General features: G+C 40.1%; 1 protein-coding gene across 5 annotated transcripts in view; it reads right to left on the reverse strand.

Annotated features, from left to right (window-relative positions):
- Positions 1-3206: 3206 nt before the first annotated feature.
- Positions 3207-20746, reverse strand: part of cacna2d3a (calcium channel, voltage-dependent, alpha 2/delta subunit 3a) — a 110561-nt gene continuing 93021 nt past the window's right edge. For 4 of the 5 annotated variants that reach the window (XM_051426197.1, XM_051426196.1, XM_051426195.1 and 1 more), the window contains 11 exons: positions 18155-18216; positions 17635-17679; positions 17479-17541; positions 15912-15982; positions 13879-13954; positions 13712-13764; positions 12481-12536; positions 9757-9871; positions 5466-5581; positions 4254-4333; positions 3207-4123 (listed from right to left, as the gene is read on the reverse strand). In XM_051426197.1, the coding sequence (XP_051282157.1) occupies positions 4031-4123; positions 4254-4333; positions 5466-5581; positions 9757-9871; positions 12481-12536; positions 13712-13764; positions 13879-13954; positions 15912-15982; positions 17479-17541; positions 17635-17679; positions 18155-18216 (830 nt within the window). In that variant the 3' untranslated portion in view covers positions 3207-4030. Of the gene's footprint in view, positions 4124-4253; positions 4334-5465; positions 6938-9756; positions 9872-12480; positions 12537-13711; positions 13765-13878; positions 13955-15911; positions 15983-17478; positions 17542-17634; positions 17680-18154; positions 18217-20746 lie in introns of those variants that run through there. The other variant, XM_051426198.1, reaches the window with a different exon arrangement.

Consider the following 20746-nt stretch of genomic DNA (forward strand, 5'->3'; position numbering starts at 1 on the left):
CAATAATGTATAATTACCTGAAAATAAGAATGTTACGCTTTGCATGCAATGTTGTGTTTTTGTTACCTTAGAATGATCCGTTGAACTGCCATGTTGCTACAGTAGCACAGAAGGGACAAACCAAACACTGACTCTGAAAAAAGTGCTTTTTCGCAAGTTTCACAGTCACTGTAGTTTCTCCTTCCTGCTTGGAAGGAGAGGTTGAAGCGACAGAGTTCTGAGATCTGCAACTACACCGCTAGATGCCACTAAATCCTAAACACTGGACCTTTAAATAGCCCCCTGCAGTCTGAAATCCTGCCTGGGGCTGCAAGTCATTCACACTACAGAGGAGTGTGAAAAAACTATGCGTTTGTGATTCATTAAAATCCCTGCACCAGGAGGCAGTGCTCAGTATGAACTTAAAAATGAATACACCTGCAGGTGTTGGCTAAAATGAATAGAATTCACCAGAGGTTCTTAGACATGATTTTTAGAATGATTTAAAGCATTACCAACTGTGGACCTCCAAAATGTCCTATGTTGGCTTGCCGGTCCACTATTGATTAATGTGTAATGATGCTCAGGTCCACACATGCATGCACGCACACGTACACAGACAGTATTAGTACAGCTGGCTGTCAGGTCCTCAAGCTCACCAAGAGGTCCATAAGTACTGAAGGCTTTTCTTCCTGTCACAGCATGGGGTACACAACTAACTCTGTGTATGAGTGTGTGTGTGTGTGTTAAGAGTGTATGTTTTCAGCTGGCACCTCTCAACCTTGGCAGCAGTGCGTCTCCTGGCACACGCAGGAACAAATTTGTCTTTGGGGTTTGGTCCGATTTCGTCTCTGATGTGTGTGTGTGTTTGTGTGTGTGTGTGTGTGTGTGGTGGGGGGGTATGTGCATGTGTGGGTGAGGTAGTCGAGAGGTCTGGTCATTATCACCACTACAGCCAGTGAGCATGTGGCCAGAGCAGCAGGAAAAAAAGGTAAAGGAGGTTGGAGAAAGAGGTAAATAGTTGCAGATCTGAGGACAAGCTGCGTAGAGGACAAGGGATGAAAATTATGTTAAAAAAAATGGGCAACAGGGGGGCTGAAAATGCAAAATTCATAAAGAATAAATGTACCTACTTAGCATAGGGAGCACCGTTTAAAAAAATAAATACAAGATGCTGAAAATACTCTTACTTTTCTCTCATTGTTTCTTATTTTTGCTAGTTGCCCTGTGGAATGCCGACAGAATCATGTGTGTGTTTTCCCAGCTTGTCTTAGCTGTGGCGTGTTGTGGTCACTGGGCCTGTGTGTGGTCCTGGTGTGGTTCAGCTGCTCAGAATCATTTCCATTTAAACATATCTGTGGTCCTCAATGCAAACCACCAATGTTATCCACTCCATCGGAGGTAACACCAAAAGCTTTGCCCTCTGTGTGACCGCCTCTGTGTGTGTATGTTGTATTTGTTAATGCATGGTAAAGACTAAGGGTATTTGCACAAATGTTTGAATGTGTGAATATGTGTGTGATTCACTGTCATCTGTCTTCCGGCATATTAGCAAAACAGATTTCTCATCTAGTCAAGATAATGGCGAGCAAACAGGGTTAGAGTGGTGTGAGTGCTGATGGATGGGTGTGTTTTGAACTGCAGGGCCCCTTAAGGGCATTGTGTCCCAGTGATCAGTGACTCCTCTCTCAGGGGTTCCTTCCCACCACAAACAGCAGCTTAGATCGGATCATTGGGAAGGAATGTGGACGCCTTCATAAAATACCTTCAGTGATGTTTCTCTCACTCACTCTGTCTTTGAGTTTGTGTTTTTTGATGGATTGGGGTTATAGGTGTGAACTGGCTTGTCCATGAGAACACTTGTGTGCTGAGCCAAACCTGTAAAGACACATACAGTATTTATGTTTAAAAATGTATGTTTTTTTCCAATAGATTTTAACACATTCAGTCTTTCATTTTGTTTTTTTATTTTACCTCCTATTCTTTCTCTGTAGTATTTTCCTTTTTCTTTGTTTTTTAAGTGTGTCACAATTACTGTGTGACACAAAAACAACTGAATCTCCTTCTCACCTGTGTGAGCAGTGTGCCGTAGGATAGTTGGAAGAGTGTCCTTTAGAATGGATTATGTTTCCCCTACCAGTGTATGGGGGAATACTGCTTACAGAAAACAGAGATGAGCATTTATCACTCACAGGACCCTGAGGTGGCAGCAGGGCTGCCATTGTGGCATCTCCCCAGAAAGAAGATTGCTTTCCCAAGTCTGCCTTTTGTACACTCACTGGATGCACTTTCCCATATCTCATCTGGCAAACAGGAAGGAATCACAGACCGGATTGGATGCGTGACCCAAAACAGCTCCAGTCCCATTATGCAGTGATAAATGACCCACCAGCAAGTCAGGGAGTCTTTGGACCATAGAAAGAGGAAGAGCAAGATCAACTGGAAATGATTAGAGTCATACAGTTTTGCTCAAGGGACAAGATCAGTGAAATAGTGGAGAAACAGATTAGACCACTAGGACGGTGAGAATTACCTTGTCAGTGGAAAAGGAAGTGGGGCTTAGCAGATCTGGCTGTTTTAGAGGTGGAGAAAGAGACACGAAGCATGTCCTGCTGTTGACTACAGGGACCCTGGTGTTGACACAGAGACCACAGCAGAGTGGCCTCCTGCCGACAGTGACAGGGTCTATGAGAACTTCTATTATTTTTTACTCATTGTGCTCCTCTGTACGCACATACAAACACATAAGAGTTGGCCTGGCATGGCACAGGAATCCTATTCTTGCATGTATGTGTATGTTTGTCAGAAAATGTCAAAGAATTGTTTGTGTCTATTTCCTAAACAAATACAGATGTATGTTGCGGTTGGCCTTCGATTCCAGTGTCATGGTCTTTATTGTCTCTCTCTGTGTGGGGGACAGAGCTCTGGGGCAGAGGCTTACATGAATGACAGAAGAGCGAAGCACCAGATGCACACACACAGATAGATGCATGTGCACACGCACACACAAGCCTGCCACATTTCTGCTCACGCGGAGGCCAAAAAGCAGCCAAACATTTCCCCACAGCTAACCACTAAGAGCAGATATTGTATTAATCAGTCAGATCTGCCAACAACAATAAAACTATCTATAGGGATGAGAACTGATGCTTCATATTAACTCCATTGTTCTACTGAAAGTCTGCTTCCCTAAGAGCCTTTCAACAACATGGCTTTAAACAAGAGCATACATTTTAAACATCGTTTTATTTCAAAAGTACACAAACAGGACCAATATTGTTCAATAAGGCAAAGCTCAAATATTAACAACCACTCACGTCAGAGGACTCAAAATCTCATAGTCACAGTTTATGGGTACCACTTGCAAATCATAAATAAAACTCTTTTTTTTTCTTCATACTGTATATAGACTAGAACTTTTTTTTTCTCATCATGAAAAAAAAAGGTCATTAGACAAACATTTCATTACAACCCCAGCCACATATAATCATCTTCATCTTCAGTATTATTATTTTTTTATCCTCAGAATCATTATTGTCCATGAAAAGTCAGAGTGGGCCAGGGGAAGGTGCACCTGTCTTTCTCCACACTGGTGTTACGTGGCTCTAATGCCCAGTTCCAAGACCAGCTACAGACCCCAGCCCTTAGCTGCTACCTGAAAGGAGTGAACATAGTGGTGTGAGTGTCAGTGGATTTTACTGGACCACTTGTGCAGTTTTTAAGCTACTATATGCATTATTAGCATTATTACTATGTTAAAAACTCTGTATCTCTCCAAAAACCTCTCTGTGCAGCTCATGTGATATTGCTAAAGCACCTTAATGATCACTACTTAGCAGCTGTGAAAGCTATCCATTATCAATCCTTTCAACGAAGTGCCTTGTAGGGAGGTACCTCAGGGCTAGGGGCTTTGCAGGTGGTGAGTTGGAATTGGGCGCATTTTTATAAGGGGCAGGAGTGTTTTTTTCTGTGGCATCGTTGCGATTCTTTTGCATGCCTAGCCAAGCCGATCCAAGTCAAGTTCTGGATGGAGAGGCGTGGCCAGCTCTGGTCACCTAGGCAACAGTGCCAGGAGGACACAGATCAGTGTTGCTGTGAGAGACGGGGTGAGACCCACAGCTCCTCCGCACTCCATTGAGTTCTCCTAGATAGAGAGGGGGGCAAAATATAAAGAGACATAAAAAACACAAAAGCAGAATTAGCAGGGAATATAATATGGAATAAAGTACTATAATAGTGATCTGTGTGTTTATGCGTATTTGTAGAGCGGATACCTCCGGGTGAAAAGGGTGACAGGTATCTGGGCGCCTCCTGTCCTTTTGCATCTTCAATCTCTCGCACTTAAGAGATTCATTATGTGCAGCTGAAGTTAAGGCAATAACAGACAATGTGTACCCTCTGCAGGGTGTTTTCCTGCTGGAGTGTATTTCTTGTTTATAATAGAAAGGAAGGCATGTTTTTGAGTGCACCATGGAACGAGTTCCTTATGGATGCAGTGATACTAAAAGAACAAGGAAAGCACACTGAGCAATGTTTGATAAGTTTTCTTTTGTTGCACAGCAACAGAATAGCAGGCTTTATGCTACAGTAAGCACTCCACAACAAAATAAACAGTGGTGGACATGTATATACAGCGTGACTGTACTGCATAAAATGTCAGTAGGAGAACCCAGCTCGGGTATGTGGTGACGAGCTCTTTCAGTCTGACTCCACTCTGAGCTGTGTCTGCTATTGATCAGTACCCCATCACAGCGGGGCTGTTGTGTAACACAGTCCAACACACACACACACACACACACACACACACACACACACACACACACACACACACACACACACACACACACACACACACACACACACACACACACACACACACAGTGTGAAAAAGACCTCTAGTACAGTGCTGTTCCAAAGCCTCGGCTTCAGATCTTGTCCCTTGCAAAGCTCTCACTTCTTTTATGCGCCAGAAGGGTAGAGTGGCTTCACTTAGATTCTATTTATATACCTGTAACATCGATGGAGACACACTGGCTGTAACTACAGTACTGTGACATTGGTGGAAGCGAATGGACTCCATTAAAAAACATAAGCAGGTCATTTTTGTCAGTGGGGGGGACAGCCTAACGCCTAACTGGAAAGACTACAACAAGCCAGCTGTATAACACATTAAAGTTGCCCTCAAAAACCATAAATTCATTTATTCATTCATTTATCTTCTTCTGAGTCAGTTTAATGCAAAATACATCATCCATTTGAAATATGAGCTGGGACTAGAATTAGTTTTTTAGGCTTTTAATCAAGTTTTCTGTCAAGCTTGTGGATGTTTTACTGTAGCTGTTGCTTTATTCATCTTCACACCCCTGTTAATTGTTGCTCTCTTGCTTTCAAATCATCCTTTTCTCTCATTTGGGGTACCAAAGAATAGAATTCCCACAATGTAGTCCTGTTCTTAATCACCCCCATCTCTTCTGGCTAGTAAAGGATATACATGATTTCGATGGGGTCCATGGTGATTGGCTCAAACATGCTGCAGTCACACTTGTTGTCCACCACCACCATGAAGAGATTACTGCTGGGGATCTGCTGGATCACAAAGGACCTGCCAATCACAGCACACACAGCCAGAAAGAAAAAAAGATGAGGAAGGAAGAAGGGAGAGGATTGAGAGTTGGATTGGCAAGTAGACAAGGCGCTTTGGGTATGATGTAAATTTCCATGTGTGTCAGAGGATTTGTGTTATGAGTGTTCACATTCTCCCCTGGTGGAAGGGAGATGCACTGAAGAGACTCCACTGGATCCATGTCAAGAAGATGACTTGTCTCACCGCCAGCTGTCAATAAACATACATGGACACAGACAGACTCACACCAACAGACACATATAAAGTATACACACATACTTCTTTAACTCACTCCATCCTCTCCTCTTCCTCTTCCCTTCCTTCTCTTTTGTCTTTGTTTTTTCCTATCTAAGGCAAGCACCAATGAAGTGTTGCCGAATATAAAACACTCCAAAGGGAGACAAATGGGAACCACACTTTTGTGCTCATAGCTTCCCATGGCTGCGCTTTACTGGCCTGAGAGATCAGGCCTCGTCTCAGCCTCCTGGCCAGTGATTTATGACCATGAATAAGCTTTATGAAGAAGAGGGGTCGTAAAAATGATCTCTTCTTTCTGTCACCCTTTCTTTCTTTATCTCTCACTTCTCTCCCTCCCTCTCTTTTGCCGCGGCAGGGTGATTTATCAGGTTCTCTGTGAGGCATTTATCAGACACGTAGGAGAACATGCACGTGTGACTGAACACACAGAAATACTGCATATGTGCACACGCTTTTTTAATTCTTGTGAAAGAGTCACTCAGACAAAGAGCTTGATAGACCTGATTGATCAAACCTAGACCTAGCATCTACAGGAATATCTCCATTCTTACTAACTCAATACCATGACCAATTTAATCTGACCACAAACAGCCTCCAATCCCTGAGTAGCACCAAGCCACCGCACTCTAATACAATTATCCCACCGTGACCAACCAAACCCAATCAAATCATCCCAGCAAATAGGCCAGGCCAGTTCCAATCAGGGCGAATTAGGATCTGCTGATGTTTAAAATAATCCGTGCTCACCCCTGCCCAGCGCCAGGCTGGCCCAGCTCAGCCCGCTGATAGAAAGCAGAGCAAGTGTTTTTGGAGAAAAGACTTAAACACATCCTGACAGCACAGCTGCTGGCCTTGAACATAACCGGTGCTGGGATGGGAAGCACTACACCGCATATGAATGCACACACTTCGACACACACGAGGATGTGCACAATAGGCACAGAGACAGACATTCATGCACACTCACTCACACAGACGCAAAGACTGTCTTCTTCTTGACATGGTCTCCTAGTGCTCTGGCTTCAATTGATTTTGGCCAATAGAGAAATGGACAACAAAGACATCCAATTAGTTTCTCTGAGAAAAGACAGAGAATGACAGCAGGAGACAGTGAAGTGACACAGAGACCCACAGAAAGAAAGATAAGAGAGTAAAAGAGAGTTAGATAGATCTAAAGTCTAAAGCTTATGTAGACACACACAAAGCAGTGGTGACAGAACGTGTCTTCTTTTCAAAGTTCTAACAAAACATATCACAGTCTGCAGCTGAAACTGATAAAAAAATAGCACAGATTATCAACACTTTTTGATCATGAAGGAAAATGTTTTATCTTTCCAGTGTCATACTAAAGCTCATTTTAAAGTTTCGAGCTAAGATGATAATATTTCACAATATATTATTCTTTACACGTGCTTTGCTTTTGATACAGAACAGTAGCAAAGTTTTTCTGTCTTTAAAGCATTCTGTGCTCAGTTTTGGCTAAATACTATATTGTGTGTGTCTTGTAGAGAATGTTCAAATTTTTCCAATGATTTAATCATTGCATAACTAACCATAACCATAACGGCATGCAGTGTATGGTTTTCAGAAATATCTGTCATCACAGTAGGGAAATTTAACCAGTAATTACTGTGTGTAATTGAACAATTACTAATTCAATGAGTTGAAAATGCTCCAATAAAATCTCAACAAACAGACGGGCAGATTTTCAGAGCAATGCTGTCATTTTATTTCCATTTTTCTTATTACTTTTGGGGAAAATGGGCATCATGATTCCAGTATTTTGTTTTTAAGTCTTTTTTAACGCTTCTTACCCGATTCCAAAATACAGTATATACGGGTGGACTCACGCAAATGCAGCTTAAAGCTTATGACAAAAGGTTCTGGATGAATAACATGAGTCATAAATATATTTTAAAATAGAATTTTTGGGGGGAATATTTCAAAAAGAAAATGTCAAAAAGGAACTATTTGCTTCAAAAGTCATAAAGAAATTAACATGATTATTAGAACTCAGCATGTAAAAATGTGAATTTAATTTAAAATGTAATTCACAAGACTTGTCTATAATAAAAATATACAAAATTGATATTAAGATACAAACGTACATCGCTAAGTATCCATAAAATACCTTTAAAAATTATAATTGCTGCTTGAATAAAGATTGCTATAAAGGAAAAAAAATGAACTGTGTTAAAGAAACACATCTTTCCTTATAGCACAAGGGTGTGACAACATAATAAGCACAACTATCTCAGCAATACAATGATTACTAGTATGACCCGGGACAAAGAGACAGATGTGTTTCAAGAATCTCTAACAGATGAAAACATGTCTACATGTCTGACTGTCGCGCTGAAGCTGTAGCTCACTGCAACTTTGAACCTCTCTCTTTTTGGACATTGCTCGTCTGGGACGGTCGAGAGAAAAAAAAAGAGCATGTGGAGCAGTAGGATATATGGCCATGAGTATTGTCGCTAATAGTCCCCTTGAAGACCTTCTCTGGTTAGAGCCATGACACACTCTTTGTCCTAAATCTCATGTTACAGTCTAGAGAAGTTGGCAATGCATTAATGGAGGTTAAGTCATCCTATAGGGCCACTTAAGCTATTATATCATTCACTAGATTTCATTGTTTCTTGTGCTCTGTCAGTCTGTCTCACCCATCAGGAAGTAATGGACAAATACAAATACCGCAATGACACACGCACGTGCACGCGCGCACACACACACACACACACACACACACACACACACACACACACACACACACACACACACACACACAAACAGGCACACACACACACACACACACACAAACAGGCACACACAAGCAGGCACACACAAGCTCACATAATGCAGTAAAGAGGGGTTTAACAGGCAAGAGCTTAGGGTATATTTCCTAGAGCATAAAACACACACACGTGTCCCGATGAAAATATGAGAGAAAGGCCTCAGTCAGCCTGTAACGTAAAACAGATGTTTATCACCAATATCCTCTATTACTAATATGAGCTATAAAATTCCACATAAGCGAAATAAAAACTCCATTTTACTTTGTCAAATTCATTGTGCTTTAAAAAAGATTTATTTGAAGGCGACATGCTGCTCAGAGCACGCAGGCCTGCCCGCTAATCCCAATTCTGGTGTCATCATTGGAGATGAGGCCATTCTTCTCTGAAACACACGTCTGTCATGTGTGCGTGGGTGGGTGGGTGCGAGTGTGTGAGAGAGGCTGCTGGTGTGTGTATGCAGTATGTGTGTTTGGGGTCTGACTGCATCCCTAACCGCATTTTACTCCTTGCACCCAGGGCAGTGGTTACCCTGCTGACCTTGTGGGGCTATACCAGCAGCAGATACACAAGGAAAAACACACACACACACACACACACACGCACACACACACGCACACACAAACGCAGGGTTCTGAGCTTCCCTGGCAGTTCCACAGCTGGGAGCAATGAAGGGCCCTTTGGAGGGATCGAGAGAACACCCCACAATTGCCTAACAGAAAAGCCCAAATTGTTAATGGGGACCACACTCATTTTCCCATTTTTAAAGGAAGCCTTTTTTCCACCTCTCTCCCTCATCTCTAAATGCCTCGTATTTCAAACTCCCGGAGTAGAGGGTGAGTGTCTCTGCGTGTCTCTGATGGATTGCCTGGATAAAAGTGTTTTCAGCAGACAACAAATGATTGAAATGTGTTTTCTATTATCAGGGATTATAGAGATAAAAATATTTCACCAAGATGAGAGTTAACAGGAGAACTCATTTTTCATTGTTAGCTTGTTTTATGGAGCGGAGTGGCCAGCTGATCAAATGGGTTTTGTTCAACAGGAAAGAGATATTAAGACTGTTGTTGTTGACGTGTGTTCACATGTGTGCGTGTGTCATACTTGATGCAGCCGTCACAGTCAAGGTTGCCTGTGTTCTCTTTGATGGTTCTCTCGGAGATGAAGGCCGGGTACTCTGTGTCACACGGTACCTGCATGGTCCGACCCATCCTCTGAGCTGGAGGGAGGAAGAGAAAAAAGAAAAGAAAGAAAGAAAGAAAAGAAAGAAAGGAATAGAATGAGAAAGTCACAAAACATCATATATAAGTAATATATAAAATTTTTATAAAATACTTTAAATACAAATAAATTGTAAGCAAATACACCACATCCTTGCAAATATACAAGTTTGAAAGAAAGCAGCATTTCTGAACCAGAGCTGCCTCTTGTCCCGTTGGAGATATTTCCAGTGTAAATCTAACCCAGCCATTTATGCAACATTGCTTGAACTCTTCTGCCACCCAGAGGTTTGAAACAATTCTACAGCATAGACAGGCAAAATCCTCTATTTGGGTCAATATTTCTAAAGCAGGCTTATTAAAGCAAGAGCTAATATAATTCAACTTTGAATACCAAATATTAACATTTAAAGACATGCTTTATATTTCAAATTCAGTCTTATAAGGGTGGCCAGTGGCACATATTTTACAACACACACATATTTCTAAAGATGGTGGATTATGTGTGCGATTTGAATGAAGCAGTTTAATTACCGGGTGTCAGTGGTGCAGCATTATTGTGTGAAATAATGTGTGCGTGTGTGCGGTTGTATATAAACTGTATGCATGTGAGAAACGCAGCCTACATGTATAAACGTCTGGGATTAGTTCAGCTTCAGAGGCTGTGTAGATTGGGTTACGGGCTGCTAAATTGGGGTGTTTCAGCTGTGTGTCACAGGCCTGTGTCTCTATTGTAAAAAGATATAGAAAGTGCTGCTAAGACCTGAGGCTAGCCAGCTGTGAAATTGTCTCGACTGCTTGGCGAGCACTGATGCCCAGCTTCACTTCATTCGGGATAAGAGTATGCAAGGAAAGCATTTTATAGACTTTCATTTTGTGGTTCTTTCTCTCTCTCTCCTCTCTCTTGCATTCACATACGAAATATTTTCATTTCACATTAGTTTTGGCTAGAATTAATGTTACAATATGATGCTCCTTAATGAGACTTTAATTTCAGACAGGCAAACAATATTTAACACTCCATAAAGCATAGGTCATTACAGCATTCATAGCTTGGCGGTAATCATATGAGAATGTGTGTGTGTTTCTAGGAAGAAAATGAGACCGAAAAAGAAGGGAAAGACATAAAACCAGAGAGGGAGCGAAAGAGCGATAGACAGTGAGAAAGAGAGAGAGAAGCCTTTTTTCTCCTGTTACAAAGCGGATATTGCTTCCCACCACTACAATTATGACACACATCCTTACAGATCATAAAACCATCAAGTGTAACCCCCTCTACGCACACAAACAAATACAAGTGTGTGTGCAGACAGACACACACACACACAACACACACAACACACACAACACACACAACACACACAACACACACCCTCTCGCACACTGAGGTCATTTGAGGTAATCTTGTGTTCTGCCATTTTTACTTTTAGGGTTTGGATTGTGCCTCTTTATTCTGTTTTTCCAGTGGTCACACTGACTCGGACCGAGAGGAAATGGGGGGGTGATGGCAAAGATGAAGACAGAAGGTCAGTGCTGAGGACACTGGTTGTTTATTCTGTATGCAGTGAACTTTCGTCCCATGTGAACTCAAGCATTAGTATGACAAACTAACAGCGTATGTTTTCGTCTGTGCATTATTATATATAAAAATTAAAGTATCAAACAGCATTTTGACCATTATTTTAAGAGATGTTAATGTTTTCATGGGCAGATGTACGATTGACATATCACTTAATTTCCTTTCTCTTCTTTGTGAGACAGGAAAGTTTACTGTTATAAAAACCTTTTTGTTGTATTGTTTCTTTTCTTCGTTTTCTTTGTTCTTTGTCAAAAGAGAATAGCTGTATCTGGTGATGAAAAATGTTTGTACAATACGGTAAACAAAATTGTGAGTAATAAGTGAGGAAACATTAGGAATGACCTGATAATTAATTCATATTTTTACTGGTGAATTTAAAAACTCTGCAGCAACTTTTCATCATCAGGTCACGTTTTTCCTGATTTTTTCCTCACTCATTCAGTAGTAACAACTCACAACTGTGTGTAGTATTGTAAATTGCTACCAAAACGTTCTTTTCCATTTTCATTTCTGTTTCTAAATGTAAAATTGAAGACTATGAATACACACATTAAAATACATAGAGCCATTTGATTTGTAATCAAAACTTGGCAGCTGCTAGTAAGAGGAAATAATCTGTTTTTCAGCAGTGCAAAACTATATTTGTGAAAAAGAAAAAAAAAAGGGTTTTAAATAAAAAACGTGTGTATAAACTGGTGTAAATCATAACAATCTGCAATCAAAGTTTAGCAAAGAGAATGATAATCCTGATTCTTTTTGTAAATGTATCATAATTATTGCACTTGCTATAATATGACCACTGGTGCTCTTTTCAACTTTAGCAGACATTCAAAATAAAATATGATGAACCATTTCAGATTCTTTTAAATTACCTATTATGCAGTGTTGTGTGCATGCACCAAAATAAAAAATTTGTATATAACTTCAATTATAGCATAAGCTGTATATTTTTATCTGAGGGTATGCATGTGGGAGTTTGCTTTAGACAGAGAGAGGGAACATGCAGATCACCAAAGAGTGTGTTCTTACCTTTTGCTGTAAGGTCCGAGTGCCACCAGCTATACAAGTTGAACTCGACCAGGAATCTAAATATGGAGAAGATATCATTCATAACAACACACTTCAACCCATGCTTATATAATACTGTAACACTTTCTATTGCATTCCAACTTTTTTTTTTACACACACTACAAATGTTTCTCAACAACCACAGTAGGAAAAAACTCATTTTAAAGCAGTTGATAATAAAACCAGCACAGCTATGAATCTTTGCTCGTTGCCAGTTATCCTAGTTACAAACAATCCCCTCATGTTCATTTGCTTCTTTCAGTCAAAACAATCATGAAAAGTGTTAAATAGCTGTAGAAAAAAAAAAAATTGGTATGCCTTCCAGACCACAGAGGTTGGTGCTGAATATCACTCCTTTCATCTGAGTAAAGTGTGAACTACTATAAAAATTTTCTTAATAAGACTTATATGACCTGTTCGACGAGTCATACATAAGTCTTGTAAAACAGGTTGTGTTTTCTTAATCTTGTAATTAATCACTTTGTGTATACAGATGATTGGGTTATATATCTGAACATGAAAAGTAATATAAATAATTGTAAAAAGGATAATATGTTGGCATTTCCTCATTACAGATCACTTAACATAACATCTCTGTATGTCTCTTTTAAGGGCTTACTCTATGTATCACTTTCGGTGTTCTGTGTGTTTTTTGTGATATGTATTTAATGTGAGGGCTGTTTCCAACGTTTTGAACCTTCATAACCTCTACATACATTAGTCCAGTCACTCATATGTATAAAATTATTATTTTTTATCCTGATAAAATGAAAAAAGCATACATGGAAATTAAAACTCATAAATCTAAAAATAACTTATGTTACAAAGATAAAAATTGTCTGCACTGTGACAAACTGTAAAATTAGCACTGACAACTCAACCCTCCCGTAATGCACTGTGGCGACAAGAGACCACCCAGGAAGACTCTGCAACCACAACGTGCCATCATAGGAGTACCCGCACTACAGGAAACATCAGGTAGCCATTACTGCTCATGATCACTGATGGTCACGTCGACGTACATGTGGAGGAGCTTGTAAACAAACATACTATTGATATATAGTCACAAACACACAGTTAACCTCATCTGACAGGAGAGGCCACGGTACGAGTCTTCAAAAACACATGTATGCAGCGAGTGTGTGCTATTACAAACATACCGAACACACTCTCATACACACACAAGTCTTACATGACAAGCTCAGTCAGGATCCACTTCATGGCTGAGAAGAAAGCAAAGTAAGGCTAAAAAAAGACAGAGAGAATACTAATCAGACACAATAAAATATATAATACGTAGTCCCAACGAATGGTGTACAAACAACAAGGTTGAACAGTGTGAAGAAATGCAGTACTCACATCCAACAGTGTGTGTCCGCTGTCACTACTCTCTGAATAAACCCAACATAAAGCCTGATAGTCGTACAGCGTGACCCTGGGTAGATAAAGATAAGAAAAGAGAGGACAGAAAGTGAGACATAGAGATAAAATGAGGTAAAGATAGGTAGAATGTTTTTAGAGATTTGACTTTAATAAGTAATGCATTCGTCAGGAAGATATAGCCCGGATAAGGTGATATAAGCCTTGATTCACACATTATATCTACTATTACATGCCTGCGGGGCCTTTTGGACTGCTGTGTGGGAGCAGGAAGGAAAGATCCCACCTCTGCTATAACTGCCGCTTTACCTACGGATAATATATTGGATGGACGTGGCAAGAATGGGAAAAGGAAAGCAACTGAAAGCCGAGAGCTTCCCGAGAGGTTCCTCAAAGTGATGTAGGAAGGTGGGTGTGTGTGTGTGTAGATGATTTGGGGATATTGGGGGGATATCAGAGGATTTAAGGGCTTAGTAGAGCCTGAGGGTGTGAGGTCTGGGTCTGTCTAGGAGAGGTTATTGAAGGGGTTCCTAACACACATATACACGCACACACATACACACTGGACACTCTTTCTCATAGCCTGTGGATAAGTTCCTATATACTTGACAATACTTTGTGTGTGAGAACGTGTGTGTGAGCATGTGTGTGATGTCTGAGTGGGCCCGGTCTATCCGCAGCCCTGGGCGATGTTCAAACCTCAGTCACAGTACCGGTGACACACAGCTCCAACACACCGCCAGGAACCAATTAGTGCTAAGCCAGGCCACATAATGGTGTTAGCAGCTAACTTAGACCAATGCAATATCTGTGTGTCACAGTGCGGCCTTCATTGCTTTTTTAAAAAGATGTATAAACCAAAAGTAACTCAAAATAATTTGTCTTCATCTGCAGACTTGAAGTGGACAGATAAATCCAACCTGGCAGCTTGTATCAACTTTAAGTGGTGCACTTTAAAATGTCTTTAATGTTTTTTAATCAAGACAAAAACTGTGCTGCAACATAGCACATTAATTCTCTGCAGATGACACTGGGTTAAGACAGATCGTACTGGATTCATTAGTGTTAAGATCTATAAGCTCTAATACTCATCATGCTAATACTTCACTGACACAAGTCGTATTATTCATTCATTATATGTCATCCTTCATTTTAAACAATCCCTCATCATCCGACATTAAAGATTCAGTGAAAGCACTTGTAGGCCTCTTTGTTTTTATGAGTGGGTCTGTAAACCATTTGCTGTCAGCTTTTGAGGTTCATCCCTATGATAAACAGGCGTGGTTGTCTACTTGTGCGATGATTTGTCACTCGTGATTTTTATGCAATGAGGCAGCATGGCTACAATGTCTTCACCCACATCCCGAAGGCAGAACTGAATGCTGGGTACAGTACTGATGCAATGTTGGAAATGTGGTTGTAAGCTTCTGTCCAAACATAAATTTAACATTTAACTGTGCAACTAAATTCTCTAAAGATTCCACAAGTGTTAGACTGTACCAGTTTGACTCCTACAATGTGTCTGTCTGTGTCTGCTTCTCTGCATTTCTGTTCTCTAAAACTGGGAAAGTTATCCTTCTGGGTTAAATTTCCAAATTAATTGCAGAAAGACGCCACCCACTGCTCCTGGCGTTTTCCAGGAGACACCGCTTTACAACAAGCAGTATATGAGTGAATGTGTCTACATGTGTGTGTCTGTGTGTGACTTCAAGTTTCTCCTAATTCCTTCATTTCAGGAAAAGATTTGCTGTAATCCCCTAACGGAGAACTCTGCTGAGCGAGGGGTCGGAGTTCAGTGCTGAATAGCTCAACACGATTGGCCAAGTTAAGAGCTGTCAGCGCAAGGGGAGACATGCTCTCATTCTGAGGCCTGCCTGATATTATGCACATACATTTGCACACATGCATACACACACACACACTCATATGTACACTTGTGCTGGCACGTATAGTACACACTCATACAGAACACCCACACACACACAAACACACATGCAGTTTGAAATACTTACCTCTTGAAAGAGCCCATCTGCAGAAGCTTACTCATTACAGCTCCTTCTGCTTCTCCAAAAAATTTCCCTGTCTGAGAAAGAAGGAAAAGAGATTTTATTTTATTTAATAAAACAAGTCATAACTAAAGGTAAATGTAAAACTAACATCCTCTTAAACCTATGTGTTTATACGGCTAGAAGCTCTTAAAGGTATAAAATTTGACACTTGCAATGTCCAGATCGGGCTGGATGAGAGAAACTGTTGATTACCAAAACCCTAAAGCATGCAGACACCATTCCTCTTACATTGCTAAATGGTCTGTGGGGTCCTTCCTTCTGTTCTGCCAAATGACCAAGTGGCCACGGCCAAAGAGAAAAAACACTTAGTGCCTTTTATGGGACACAACTAAGAATGACATTTCCCATAGATGAAGCTTCCCACAGTAATTTCTAAAGATACGTAACCTGGTGACATTGCTCAAACATATGGGAAGCAGTTTCTGTTAGTCTATAAAAACAACAACCACCTCACCTTTGGATTTAGCTGATCAAGCCCCACTGCACCCCTGCACCCCTCTCCCTCCCCATATTGCCTGTTGATACCTAAAAAAGGTAAATTTTCCTGAACACAAGGTGACATCTTCCAATTACTTATTCTGTCAGACCATCATTTACAATGATATAGATATTAATATTCAAGAAGCTTGAATGATTAAGTTAATTGATTATCAAAACTGCCCTTTTATTCTCTGTTATTAACCAACTGTTTCATCATGATTCAAAACCCCTGAGATTCATGACTATTACACAGTCAGAGGCCTTGCATCCTGCCTGTCCAAACTGCTCCAAGCCAGGGGATGCCACAGGGACAACGCTATCAAACCATTAGCATCCATTAGTCATATCAGACACAGACACCCCCCCCTCACCCCCCCCAACACCCTAATTTACTCTACACCTTGGAGCCAGAGAATCCCACCTCAGCTGCATGAAACCCCTGAATCCTCTTCCTAGAAACAGCATGAAATTGCCGGAAATGAAACAGTCTGGTAGATCCTCCAGCTTGCCCCAACGGCTCACACAAGACTCGTCACACAATTAATACAACATTTCTCTGGGTCACATTAATGTTACCTTGTTAATTCAATGACATTTTCACTACATAACAACAAAGAGATAAAACAACTTGACAAGTAGAACCCTAAATGCTCCGTCACCTCTAAATTAAGATCAAACAAAAAATGAGGAGCCTGCAAGTGAGAGACACGTGAAAAGAACATGCAGAGAACTGGAAGGACAGTGACAGCCAGCGGACTGGCTTCTAGATGAGCCAAAGCCAGAGTGACAGTATGTCTGGTGACAGCTAAGCAGAGGGTGTATGCTAGGGCAGCACCATGTCTCCTTGAGAGCAGTCTAAACAACAACATCCATGAAATTGAGGAAATATATTATATAATGTTCATTACAAACATAAATGTGTGTACTCTAACTATGACAACTATAAAACAGAGTATTATACAATCCTTTTCATTGATCTTGCCATACCAGGCTCTGTGTGTGTGTGTCTCTTTGTGTGCTGATGTCTTACCAGAGTGTAATCCTCTGCTACCAGAACGAAGCCGTTGTTGTCAATCAGGTAGCAGTTAATGTTCTGTTAAACAGAAAACAAAGTGTTAAAGCAGCTGTGAGAAGTAAAAGTGACCGAATCATGGATGGATAATTGAGAAAAGGAAGGCTGACCGACCTCATCGTCGCAGCTTATGGAGCATTTTCCATCTAATGCTGCACACTGTAAGAAAATAAAAAATAAAAATCTGCATACTCGGGGTGTCACAGCAAATATTTAGACTGATTGGTCGAGAACACAGATTCCTTTTGTCAGTTGAAAACCTTTACTGTCTTCCAAAATCACCTTTAAATGGATAAATGGAAGGAAACAGATTTACGTGTTAAAAGATCCACCAAACAATTTAAACTTTCATGGTCGCTTGAGTCATTAAATACTTATGACATTTATTAGTTGTTATCAAAGTACAGAAATGTCATAAAACCAAGGATGCTTTATGAGAAAGCAAATAAATGTTTTACGCATTATATTTTTTTACTTTACTTGCCTTTGTGTTTAATTTGTATGGAGTTTTAAACTACTTTTAGCAGGCATTGTAGTTAGAGGGGATGCTATGTTATTATAGTTTTAAAAGTGTGTTATATGTATCATAATATGAACGTGTAAACATGTAGGATGTGTGTTTATGTCTACGTACCTGTCTGCTGGCTGTCCAGAATTTCTTCTGAAAGAACTCCAGTTTCATCTGGATGCCCACGGCTGAAAGAGGCACAACAAATGAGATGTAGCAATGGGACGTGTGTGTTCATGTGTGTGCAAGAGCAAGTGCAAGTACACTGTGATCTGTATCACAACAGAAGTCATCCTACAGGCAAGAGAGAGATTGTTAATATACACACAGTGCCTCTTTCATTAACCCCAACTGAAGGAACACATCCACTTCCATTGCAGCAAACCCCTTCTGGTCAAAAAGGGAAAAATTACACCCTGCATCATACATGTGTCAGCTTATTTTTCTGCAAGGCTAAGTGTTTGTGTGTGTACGTAATACTAGTACCATCTGCACACATGTTCACAGATGCTGCTAACCACACTCAAAATGCAGTTTCACACGATTCTAAACCAGACCTCTCTCTCTGTGCCCACATGAAATCCATCCAATTCCTCAGTCTGCCTCCCCGTTGTTATCCCGACAGGCATTTCCAGAGTTGGTATACAGAGCTGCTCTCACTTCCATAAGCCTCATCCCAGCAGGTCCCTAAATGCACAGATCTGACCAGAATTCCTTGCGTGGAAAAACAGTCCAAACAGTCGCTAACATTAAATGTGTCAGCTTTTTCAGAGTTGGCTGAGAAAAGACTGACACATTCACCACAGGCTTTAACTTCCCTTCTCTCCTCCTCGCCCTCCTTTCCCTCTACCCCCTGCCACTAAGACTCAGAGGACCCTAGCTTTCTCTCAGTAGGGGGTTTGCCATGATTTTGGGTTCTGTAAGTCTTTCCAGGAGAAAATGCGGAGCAGCCGCAGGTAGTAAACTAAAGGGAAGAGAATGCAGCATTTGGCTGGATTTAACATTAAATTACCGTAAGGCCAACATATTGATTGGACAATTCAGACATTTTTCTACCTGTATTTCAAGCTGGTATAGGCCTATTATTATGTAGATACAGGGGAAATTATAAAAATTGCAAGAAATACTAACTATTGTTTAAGGGCTATACGTTGCTGTATGAAAGTATTTCACAATAAATGAAGGAAAATGCAAAAAGAAAACCCCGATGTGTGCAATACATAAGAAGCAGAATCAGCACTGGAAGTTTAAACACCACACAAACAAAAAAAAATTAAGAAACATGAGAAACATAATGCTTAAGCATAAAATAAATACCTGCATGGATACATGCAACAAGCTAGCGAATTGGGAAAAACTGCCTCACACTGCAACAAAATGAAACTGATAAGACTGAGTCATGTTATTATAAGCCATGACCAACCTTTTTTTTGGAGCTGAAAATTTTATGTTTGAACCCATTTCATTTCCAAACTGGATGTCCCACATCTGTAAATTAAATTTGTTTTGCCAAAATTAGTCTTGTTGTAAAATTGTGGATTTATTAATTTAGTATTTTTTGGAAAATGTATTTGATAATTTATACATCATGTTTTTAGACTTCTTTAAGATCTTATGAATAGCTTATTTATTATTTATTAATAGCTTTCAAATGGGTAAGATTAACAATTTCTTCATGTTATGTTAGTAAAAAAAAAATTAATGTTGTCTTACTGTCATATGATTAATATAATGCAGTGGGACATTTAGTATAATATAGTATAATATAATAATCTAATAATTATTCTTATATTGGACCAATGTTAATGTTGGTTCTATAGACACATAGACAAACAGCTAATAGTATTAATACAATAGTAGTAGCTTATAAACATAAAATACTGAAAACTTGGATGAAAAATGTAGTGATCTGCCATGTGTAGAGAACATTATCAGTGAGAAATATTCCATTGGTTTGCTCTTCTTTTAGTGTGACTGTGCATTCGTGTGATTGTTTAAGTGCAGTGGGGTGCTGCTGTGGCCTGTTTTAGCCCTTGCCCAGAGGAACAGGTGCAGATTATCCCGTCATAAGCTTTGCCAGATCCTTTCAGCAGCCCACCATTTCTACACCCACATGGAAAACCCAGGAGGAGAGGCTAATTTAAGATGCTGGGCAACAGCAATGGAAACACACATGGTATAAAATCAGGGGGAACCTAGATCATTTAGCCAATAAAAGATACAGGATCATCTACTCTAAAAAAAGCTGTAAAAAGAAAGAAAATAGTGACTGAAAAGGAAAACAGATAAGGAAGTCTAATTAAATTGTCAGACAAAAATTGGGATTTCTAAAACCTGAAAAATAAAAATAATTTGAAGATGTAAGATGTGAAAACACAACTCATCATAAAGATTATACAGGATAAAACATTTTTTAAAATATAGTTACAAATATAAAGTATAGGATGGACAATCGGTTAAGCAAGGATGGAAACATAAACCCAATATGAGCAGTACATGGGGTTTACTCTGTCAAACTGTATTAGAGGTTAAAAGCGTACGGATGTTGGCTGCTACCTGAAAGTCGGCTCAGAACAAAAAGGCAAAAGCCCAAATCTGTCTCACTAATGCTCGGGAATTTTCTGTACTATGAGAGAACATTTAATTTCCCTAGGTATGATTTAAGAACTTGGGGCTATTTATGCCCTGAGCTGGGTTTATGAGTCCAAAGATGAAGAG

Source organism: Dicentrarchus labrax, unplaced genomic scaffold (assembly GCF_905237075.1).
Source record: "Dicentrarchus labrax unplaced genomic scaffold, dlabrax2021, whole genome shotgun sequence".
Lineage (NCBI taxonomy): Eukaryota > Metazoa > Chordata > Actinopteri > Moronidae > Dicentrarchus > Dicentrarchus labrax.